At 38.4% G+C, this 11,184-nt stretch overlaps 1 protein-coding gene across 1 annotated transcript in view; it reads right to left on the bottom strand.

Moving 5' to 3' along the window:
* Window positions 1-3,105: 3,105 nt before the first annotated feature.
* galnt10 (UDP-N-acetyl-alpha-D-galactosamine:polypeptide N-acetylgalactosaminyltransferase 10 (GalNAc-T10)) overlaps window positions 3,106-11,184 on the bottom strand; it is a 33,206-nt gene continuing 25,127 nt past the window's right edge. The window contains exons 5-12 of the mRNA XM_056730362.1: window positions 10,780-10,965; window positions 10,512-10,695; window positions 9,850-9,967; window positions 7,955-8,062; window positions 6,840-7,061; window positions 6,518-6,634; window positions 4,281-4,430; window positions 3,106-3,566 (exon numbers count right to left, since the gene is read on the bottom strand). Of these exons, the coding sequence (XP_056586340.1) occupies window positions 3,399-3,566; window positions 4,281-4,430; window positions 6,518-6,634; window positions 6,840-7,061; window positions 7,955-8,062; window positions 9,850-9,967; window positions 10,512-10,695; window positions 10,780-10,965 (1,253 nt within the window). The 3' untranslated portion in view covers window positions 3,106-3,398. The remainder of the gene's footprint in view (window positions 3,567-4,280; window positions 4,431-6,517; window positions 6,635-6,839; window positions 7,062-7,954; window positions 8,063-9,849; window positions 9,968-10,511; window positions 10,696-10,779; window positions 10,966-11,184) is intronic.

Below are 11,184 nucleotides of genomic sequence, written 5' to 3'. Positions count from 1 at the left end.
TGTTAAAGATAAGATATATAAAAATATATAATGAGATATTTTGAATTTAGGAAAGCACACAGTTCTGGGACACCTTTGACTACCATTGTAATGTATTCTTCTATGGTAATCAATGATGTCCTAGAACTGTCAGTTGCTAACATTCTTCTAAATATATTTATTTGTGTTCAACTGAACAAAAACATTTTAATAGGTTTGGAACAATTTGAGGGTGTGTAATTCATGACAGAATTTTTATTTTTGGAAGAACAATCCCTTTAATTATTCACATTTACATGTGCAGTTTAACACTGTGGTCCACCTAAAAAGGAATAGCATAAAATTAGTTTTGTTAAATCCATGGCCTCTCGTTGAAATCTAGGGAAACAAACTTGCTGATAAGATTTACTACTACTTTAAAAGACAGGTAAATAAGACATCTGAAAGTGCTTTACACTGTAAAAATATTCATTGAAAATAACAAGACAAAAACAAATCCTTCTTAAACACAGTCACAAATTCTGGAAAGATTTACAAAGCTAGAGACTCAAATGTTGTGCTGGGCTTTACACTATGACCCTTTAGCAAGGCACATTAATTCATTTCAAGTTTAAAAATATATGTGAGGATTATACAGAATTCAGTCCTCATTGCAGCATCCCGTCTTCTCAAAGGTAGCTACACAGTGTTGAAAAATGAAAAACACCATCTAAATGACAGAAATGATGCAGAAGCAAATAATAAAATAGCACTAGTCAAATAATTGTGCATAGTTAGATTACAAAAGTAATGCAACTTTTGAAGGGTGTCCTCGTTTTGGTTTTGAATATTTCCACTTTGTATATTGTTGTGCTCATGCAGTTCATGATTGTATTTTAAATATTTTTTTGTAACTATTGTGTTGGTTCGACGTAATGTCCAATATAAACTCTTGGTTCAGTAACAAAACCAATTTTGCTTCACTAATACAGACCTGTGTGATGTGTGTCATTTTTTGGAGGATCTATTGACAGATATGCAATAATATATACTAGTGGTGGGCCGTTAACGGCGTGAGACTTTTATCGCGCGATAAAAAAAATTTCGCAGTTAATCTATTCTCAAAGTTGGGTTGGGAGCTGTGTCTATACTACGCAAGCTATGATGACTTTCACCTTGATATTTTAGCGCGGATGTATACCAGCTTAACTGCACTGTACGGGGCGAGAACGAGATTTTTCAACTCGCGTGATTCGCGTCATTCGCGGAAGCAGAAGCCGCCTCATCATCTCATAACCAGGGCTTCATTCGCGCGATTCGCGCAGCAAGTAGGTCTATTGGCTCTTTGCATTAACATATAAATCACTGCCGCTTGACACGCCATTCGCGTTTGGTCTGAACACAACATAACGTTACTGTGAAATTACCGCATCAAACGTGACATGCTAACATGGATGCAGCTATGAAGCCGCCGGGTTTGCTTCAGGGAATATTAATTTTTAAGAAGCTTCCCAATAGAAACATCGACAAGACTAAGGTTGTTGGCACCTTGTGCAATGCGGAATTGGTTTAAAAAAACACTTTCTCTCAACAGGTAGGGGTCTAGCTTTAGTTGAAACCAGTAACTTTGTATTGAGATCTAATGTATTATGGCTCCTGTATGACATATCGCTTGTTGCTCCCTCACTCTTTGTAAGTCGCTCTGGATAAAAGCATCTGCTAAATGACTAAATGTAAATGTACTGTAGGAGCTCTTCCAGTCAAGTACCACCTAAACGCAAATCATCCCTTAGCTAATGCGGAAGTAAACACAAATTCATTTTATTGAACATAATTTAATTTTCATCACCAATTATCATAGTAGAACAGCTTTCTCAAGCAGTTTGAGATGCATTTTGGAAACAGCAGATGAGCCCCTGGTCTAATGCGCCACCTGGCTTGAGAAACCCGTTCTCAAAGACTTACTTTTAGTCATTATTTGGGTAGCACACATATTCTGAATGCCTTCGGCAGAATTCAAATGAGCCATTTTAATCTAGATTAATCTAGATTAATTCCAAGATTAATCTAGATTAATCTAGATTAAAAAAATTAATCTATGCCCACCACTAATATATACATAACTACGTCTTCAGAGGTGTATAAAGAAGCGTTATGTTTTTATTACCTTAGAATGAGCTATTTCTGTCTACATACACAGCAGGTCCCCTTGAATGGAATTCCCCATGTTGTTTCTATAGCCCTAAATAGACAAACTGCTCTACAAAGCACGTTTCATAAAAACGTTAGCCTTTTGTCAGCCTCCGTAGTGCTTTGAAAGGAAGGGGTGGGGTGACTAAAATTTCACATACTGGAGCTTTAACTATAGGAATCTCAGAGATTGGAATTGTATTTTCAAAAGTATATAACAGTTTTTGTGAGGAAGCAAAACTGTTACATTTTAGGTAAATGTGGGATTTAAGTACTTTGCTGCATAAGAGAAACATGTCCCTTCTGCAGAGAAGCACATTTTAAATTAATTATGTGAAGGAAGACAAATGTACAACTGAGTATATATTACAGCAGGCTTCATCTCTCTACCTACACTTGCAACATCCTTGCATATAGGAAAATAAATTTGCGTTTGCAAGTTTAGGAAGAAGTAGCAGAGATGATTAACTACATATATTTAAATTACTGTATTTTGGTCAGCCGGAGTTGAATTAATTGCAGTAAGAGGTTTCATATTTAAAGGCAGGGTGGGAGATGCTGTCCAGAAACATTTTTTATCATGTTGGTTGGAAATCTCTTTACTTCCTGATAGCAATCAAGAAGTATAGTGGTCAAATAATATTTTTATAATTATATGTCATCGGTGAAAGGCTTAGGACCAAAAGAAGTTCGCCCAATCAAAACGTTCTGGCTGAACGCTGTGACTGGTCATGTGTACATTTTCAGCCAATGTATTTTTCATACATTTACATTAATTAATTTGGCAGTCGCTTTTATCCAAAGCAACTTACAAGTAGGAGAGCATCTAAACATTTTGTCAACAAACTAAACATTACCGTCAGCTAAGCATACCACTGGGAACACTGTTCACGCAGACATGATACGTCATCAGCGCGCTGACGCCCGCTGTGTCAATGTAGGGAGAGTGGCGGAAAATCAGCAACAATCAAACTTTACTGCGGAACCAACAAGAAGTTAATTTACAAAACTTAATGAGAAAATGTCTGGATCATGAATGAGGAAAAACTCAAATTGACATCGGTTTTACACAATGGAGACAGCGTTGGCAGCCAAAAGCTCTGAAAGGCATTACCAGGGTTGCTCTCTTTCCTTTGGACAAACATATCAATTCAGTAAAGGCACAAAATATCTCTTCACATCCTCAGCATCACAATCCACACTTACAAAACAATGCTGCTTCTCACCAGAAGAATCTCATATTCCAAATGTTATGCATTATGGTGATGATTGAAAGAGTCCAGAATAGTGGAGTTGGTGTTTTCAAACAGCCACTGCTGACTGGGCATTGTGGGTTCACATGAGTTCATAAAAACCCTCTTTTCTGCAGCGTTGGAGTCTATACAACTGTTACTTATTGGGTGGTAGATGCTCTTATCCTGTGAACAGAGTGAGAAAGAAATCTGTCAACAAATGAGACAGTGGCAAGCAAATGCTAAAGGCCCTTTGAATGTAAGTATTTCAGTATTTTGTAAGTCATTGTGTAGGGTCAAGTCATCGTCGGCCTTGAACCACCTGTACTGAATTCCACTTAACAGATCCTTGAGAATTTGAGGTCAAGTGATAGGATTGAAGTTACGTCAATAAGGTTATTAATGAGAAAGTTGAGATGAGAATTTTTTTTGTAAAGTATGATATGAGTAGATTGTGTTATGTGCCAATGCAATTGTGTTGCAATTCATGGTGATAAAACAGTGGTTCTCAAACTATTTTGGTCATGCCCCCCTTTAAACCCATAAAAAATCTTGCGGTCCCCATCTTCCTCCATTTGTTCATGTCTTTGCAGTGATCGCATTATGGGTGGAAGGAATATGCTCATTTACAGGTAAACTGTGTTTGTTTGTCTTTATTCAAACCGTCAGTAACAGTGACAGGTTTTGGAAACGCTGTGTTGTACTCTTTCATTGAAGAGTCGGCTGCCATACAGTGAACTGAATGAGCTGTTTATACCTATTGCTCATTGCACAGAGTAGACGCCAAGAGAGGAGATCCATCCACCAGAAAAGCAAGTAATGTACTTATTAAAATGAGACTACATACTCAACACTCTGGAGTCTAGACAGTTAAATAATGTATTAATGCAAATGTCATACCTTCCTGTATGACCACAACTGGTTGCCCCTCATACCATGGCAGTCATAGAGCGTAACAGGGCTGTTATGGGACACAGCATCAAAGCAGACCTTCTTAGTGTGCAAAGGGTCTCCTAGCCGTAAATCTTCTCTCCAACCAAGTGTAAACACCTGTAAATGAGTTTATCACATTTTGTGTCCATCACTAACATATCACATTCTGAACAAAATGGAATTGCCTTTGTAACCAAACCTTCCAAATAATGTTGCAAAAACACACTATTATGGTATATCTGTTTTAATTTGCAGTAAAACATGGTCATTGGAAGCACAAAAATGTGGGTGGGTCCTCCTCCAGAAAAACCTTGAGTAAAAATGACTCCAGTGTACGAGCAGCTTCAGTGGTGTGGTGAGGAAAACGGATAACTAGTAGTTTTTAGTAGTTTTTTGACTCGGGTTCGCTTCGCCATTTTCTTATCTCTCTCTTCGTCATTTTCACATCACATATCCGATCGTACAGGCATTTATTTTTATCAAAATGAAAAAAATATTTGAAAAATGATTAACAGGTGTTTAATAATAAAGTGTATGGTAAGGTTAGGAGTAGTCGGGAGGTCTTTTGTTCCAGGCATCCATGTAATAATTTGAATTAATTTGATAATTTACACTCTTATTATAGTTGTATAATATACAACATTACTTTGTTTACCTTGCTGTGTTGAAACGAAATGGAGTTTCATATACAGTCAGGGAAATAATTATTTGATCCCCTGCTGGGATCTATGAAGGGAAATGAAGGGTCTATAATTTGATAGAAAACTGATAGAGACAGAATAAAAACAAAACAGGGGGAAAAAATGTATATAAAGGTTATATAATTGGCCATATGTTTTGGGTCTTTGAAGATTTTTCGTGGATGTGCCTTTTAAAATGACAGTGATTTAGTTAGGGTGAGGAGGTTCTCGTCAAAGATTTTACTCTACATGGACCCGTCCCTCAGCCCCTCAATGCGGTGAAGTCATCCTGTGCCCGTAGGAGAGATAAAGAGCTCTAAAGCATAATGTTTCCAACACTGTGCTTCTCTGTAGGGATGGTGTTCTTGGGTTCATAGTCAACATTTCTCTCCCTCCAAACACAGGAGTCAATTTTGGTCTCACAGCAGTCCCAGCACATTCGCCAAAGCCTTTTCTGAATCATTTTGATATACATTGTAAAAACTTCAGACAAGCCATGCAGGCCTTCTTGGACAGGAGGCCCTTTTTGGATGCTTCAGGATTTAAATTTTTTGTGGCATAGCGTGTTACCTATGGATGGCTTGCTAACTGTGGTCCCAACTGTCTTAAAATCATTAACAAACTTCTTCCATGTAGGTCTGGGCTGATCTTTAACCTTTCTCATGATCTTCTTCACCTCATTGGTGAAATCTTTCAGGGAGCTCCAGACCAAGGATATTTGATAGTTATTTTGTATTTCTTCAATTAAAAAAAAAAATTGCACCAACAGTTGTCTCCTTCTCACCAAGCTCTGTCTGTAGTCTATTCAAGGTTCGTGCAGGTCTACAATCTTGTCCCTGACATCCTTTAAAACCTATTTGGTCTGGACCATGCTGGTGGAGAGGTGTAAATGAAAGATACAGATTATGTTGGCAAGCATCTTTTATATACATAAACTGATTTAAGAGTACTTTCTTAAAGTGACAGGACTAATCTGCGGTCCATATAGGCACATATCCAATCTGTGGAGCCAGAATTCTTGTTAGTCTTTAGGGAATCAAATACTTATTTCACTGACCGAAATGCAAATCAATTTATAACCTTTATATAACATTTTTTCCCCTGAATTTTTATATTCTGTCTCTATCAGTTAAAATAAACCTACCATAAATATTAAATACCCTTCATTTCTTTGTAAGCTGACAAACTTACAAAATCAGCAGGGGATCAAATTATTATTTCCCTCACTGTAAGGTCTCTGAATGAGCCAGGTGACATGGATTTAAGGAAACAGCAGCGTGAAAGTTAGGCTTTAGCTTAAATGTGGAATGGAGTTTAATTTGTACAGACTTTAAATTAGCCAGGCAGAATGTTTTTGGAAGTCAAGGCTTTAGCTGAAATGTGAAACTGAGTTGAATCTATCAAGCATTCCTCAAGTGGAATGGATTTGACTGACGGTGCTCTACTAAAAAGTGAGTGGGTTCTGTTCCACCCAAATACAATGGTTCCGACACCCATGCATTGCAATTATCCTGAGGTTTTTACCTGACCGTGACTCCAGGTTAGTGCAGCATGTCCTTTCAAACATTTCTCCAAACGAATTGGGGAGCCAGAAGAGAAGTGTTTGCTTTCCAAGCAAAGACCGCTGCCAACATTTTGTAACTAAAAAATAAAAAATAATTTGTGTTTAAATGTCCATGATTTTACAATTCTTCTGTTATACTGCCTTAAAAAACTGAATTTAAAAAAAGTTTTTGGGCAGCAGACCATATATAGACAAAATTAGATTTTTGCATTTTGGTAATGAGAAATTTTGGGAGTTAAGAGGTTGAGAATAGTCAAAAATCCTAGAAGGTAATAGATATACCTCTCCCCATGCTGCCGCTGGAGGTTCCACAGGTGGATAGTGTTTGGGCAAGTCCCAGGCCACCTCCGTCATGAACCATTTAAAGTTTCTGCAGTTCAGTTTGTTCCTTAGATCCCTCTGTGTTGCCACATCACCAGCTGAGAGATGCCGATATTCTGGCCTTCGCTGATAGATGTACTCTGCATACTCATCCATCCACACCTCTGCCACACGCTTTAAATTCTACAGAAGATAATTTTGTTACTAAAGGCTCAGGAACACAGATCTGACACATGCCAGCCAACACAGATTTCTAATAGTGGTTTCACATTAGCTCTTTTGGTGCACACCCGGGTTTGAATACTGGTGCTTTGGATGATGTGAACACTTCTAATTTCTGTTCACCTTCAGCGTTTTTTAGAGCACATGGTTCCCTCTGTTTCTGCCAGTGTTTTTCCCAAGGACTTCACTTCCCACGATCCTCCCTCACCTGTCCCTCGTTGGCGATCCCCAAACCTGTCATAATTTTTTGAGTCTTGTGGCAAGATCATGACATACCCAGGTGTTTAATGTGGAGAGGTGCATGGTATTGTTTTGTTTTGACGTGCCATGCATTCTTTCTGTGTCTCGTCTTTGTCCCTGCCCCCTCGTTTCCTTATTTAGCTTCCCGCCAGTGTTTCATGACCCACACCTGACTATTGTTATAATCCCTTGTTAGTTCCCATATATAATACCCTTGTGTCTGCTGTCTTGTGCTGATTAGTTTTTTTGTTAAGGTGTTTGCTCGGTTTGCTTTTATGCCTTGCAGTATTGAAACTCTTACCTTATGTCTCGAAGCCTGGTATATTCTAACCTTGTCTAGTCCTGACTAGTGTTAGTTTTGTTATCCTGATGCCTTGTTTTACCCCCTTGTGGGAAGTTTTTGTTTTTGTCTTTTACATTGTTCAGTTCTGTTTTCCCCATCGTGGGCCTTTGTTTTGATCATTAAAGGTTACAGAAAAATCGCGTGTGTGAGTGGTACAACAGTAGTACAGTTTATTGTAAGCTCACTGGGAATTCTGATTTTCTTTGTGTTCATTAAGTATTGTGTGCTTTTAAATCTACAGAGGTTTAGAGTATCTGCTGCTTAAACTCACCCTTGCAAGGCTCATTCCACCTGGAACTTTATAGGGAACATATTTCCTGTATATATGACCCACTCTTGAGCATGGAATGTCCTCCATACGACCACCACACATCCATACCTAAGAGAAACAAGCAAATTTAAATGATTTTTTTTACTTTACACTCCTATTGCTCACCTTTTAATAATCAGAGATATGGCCTAATGTAAATAATATTCCTCTCAATCAATTAAAATTTCACACTTTTTCAATGTTAAAACTAGAATAGGTAGTTTTGAAGTGGCTAGCAATAGCAAGCAACCATTGAAAGCATGAAAGGGGAAAAGATCCCACCCTCACTTCAGCAATCTCATGACCTGATGATTGACGTGATTGATACTTTGTTCCATCCTGCATGTGTTCTGGCCAAAGTAGTATTACAGTGACAAAATACTAATTTCCTTCAATGTAATCAAATTCACTGTATGAAGAGGCGTTGTTTCTTTTATTTGTCTGTAAAACTATTTAACAGAGCGCTCTCTTAGAGCGTTGCCATGTTTCATATTCGTATTTGAACTATTTTGAGCTATTCTCATAAAGCGATGAAGCTTATCCTGACATCTTTTTCAAACATAAAACATAACAGTTATAACCCGCTTGTTATTTTTAAACCTCTTTTGTGTCTTTAAAACGGAGGTTGCTAACAAGTTGCTAAAAGCGACTACCTCCTTTGACGGGGACATAAGACCTGATCGTGCATATACAGTAAAACTCACAAATAAGGAAACAAGGGCACAAATCTCTAAAATCGTTGTTGGGGATTCATTCACAAAGTATTAAAAACATGTTTCCTGGTAAGTAATTAAAGTTTGAGAAAGTTTTTGGAGGCTTAAGGGTGGTGAAATTGATATCGTGCGACCATAGTCAGTGTATCCCATTCATTAATTAGACTATGGGGGCCCGTCAAAATCCAATTTGTTACGCCATAGTTTCAAAACAAACCAAAAAACATTTTATGGGCTACTTCTCATAACAACAAATCATTCTGTTTTCTGTTTCCAATTTTGATTTATTCATCGCAACCAGCCACACTATCATGACTTGAATAGATTTTTTATGATTACTATTTTTATTTTACAGTTTTTTTCCATTCCATTTTCTTCCTGCGCCTATCTCAGGAGTCATAGGCACACATAGTCAAGGCAGGATACACCCTGGATGGAGTGCCAACCCATCGCAGGGCACACACACTCATTCATTCACTCACGCACTCACACCCTACGGACAATTTTTCCAGAGATGCCAATAAACCTACCATGCATGTCTTTGGACCAGGGGAGGAAACCGGAGTACCCGGAGGAAACCCCCGAGGCACGGGGAGAACATGCAAACTCCACACACACAAGTCGGAAGCGGGAATTGAACCCCCAACCCTGGAGGTGTGAGGCGAACGTGCTAACCACTAAGCCACCGTGCCCCCCTATTTTACAGTTTAAAACAGCTTAATTCATTGTAGAGTTGCGAGCACTCAGCGCCTCTCTCTCACAGAACAGTGAACAAATTTAAAGGTGGCTGTGTTTTCAACATGCGTTCCTCCGTGTACTTGCTTTTCCGCGTAAATGTCAACAGTCACAGGTGTACTTGACAGAGAAGACAGCTGATCGAGTTTATCAAGACTTAAAGAAAGGTTAGCGGAGAAGAGCAACAGCAGTAAAGGAAAAGTGCGTCATGAGACAAACAAGTTTATAGCCAAAATCGCATATTCGCTCTTCTATGTAAATGTATGATGATTTTGTCAGACTATGTCGCGTTCATAAATCAGGATTTAAGCAGCAGTTAAAGTAACAGCTGGTTGAAATAAACACGAGATGCTATTGGGTCTTGTTTAGTCACTATTTTTTTAGTCAGAGTTTTGGATGGACCCTTACCTTAAATGAGATCTCATATTGCTCTCCTCCCCAAATCTCCAGTCCTGTGTCATATCCCCCCAGTTCCCAGAACCACCTTCTGTCTACAGCAAAGAGACCACCTGCCATTACAGGAGACCTTACAGAAAAAAAAAATCTCATCACCAAAGAATGATTTCACTGTCACTATTCAAAATCAGGCTCAAGGAGATAACAATTTCATAAAAGGGTAAACATGTTCAAAATCTTTTTGTCTGCCATAAAGTGTTAGTCCACCCAAAAATGAAAAATGTTTGAACAGTGCCTTACCCTCATGTCATTTTAAACCTGTAAGACTTTCTTCTGCAGACCACAAAATAAGATATTTTAAAGAACATTGGACCCCACAATACTTACAGTGTAGGGACAAACCATTGACAGATTTTTCGTAATACTTTCTTCTGCATTCCACAGTGGTAAAATGGACATGATAAAAAATGGATGACTAAGATTTTTATTTTTAGGTGAACTCTGACTCTGTAATGCTTTTGTCTTGGTTCCCAGGAGAGAAACTACACCAACACACTATCAGTACATTTTCTGCACATATCAACAAATAATAAGCCTATTTCTTAGAATAAGAAGAAATACATTTATATTGCTTTAGAAAGAGATATAAACAAAGTCTTCTTGGTGGTACTCACTCAAAAGGTTCACTGGGGTCTGATTTCTGTAGTTGTGGTGGAATAGGGATGCGTTTGTAGTACATCTCCCAATCAAAAGCTCCACGCATAGCATCACCGGCTTGGGTCTCGTAGCCAAAGTTGTCATGGTCAATAACATCGATCATAGGACACACTATTGTTTTGCGGTTTTGGGCAATGCGATCTTAAGGTGAAAAGATAAATAAACTGTGACCAATTCTTTACAAGATGGCAAATAAATCCTTTCAAGTTTACTTGTTTCTCTTACCCATTAAAGGGGGCAGCCAGTTGACGTTGGCCTCACAATGTGAGTCTAGAAACGTAATGACCTCCCCCTTAGCTGCTGCAGCTCCCAGCAGTCTGGTTCTGATCAGACCCTCACGCTTCTTAGTACGAAGAATTCGCACCTTTGGTATCTGTACCATGTACTCCTCCAATGGGGCCTTCAGATGCTCTGTAAGATATACAAAAGATCTTTAATAACATCTGTTAAGAAACCAAACACTGAGACCTTCCACTGTGTCCTAACGCAACGCCACAACATATAATACAAACCATTTGCAGGAAATGCAGAGACAGAACCCAGATCCAGAGAGCACTTTAACTCAAAATACTTTATTTGAAGACTACATTACATGAGATCATGAAAATTACAAGCCTTGGAACCAAGTCG

This window comes from Triplophysa dalaica, chromosome 19 (assembly GCF_015846415.1).
Source record: "Triplophysa dalaica isolate WHDGS20190420 chromosome 19, ASM1584641v1, whole genome shotgun sequence".
NCBI lineage: Eukaryota > Metazoa > Chordata > Actinopteri > Cypriniformes > Nemacheilidae > Triplophysa > Triplophysa dalaica.
This window is presented reverse-complemented; position numbering and strand designations above follow the sequence as displayed.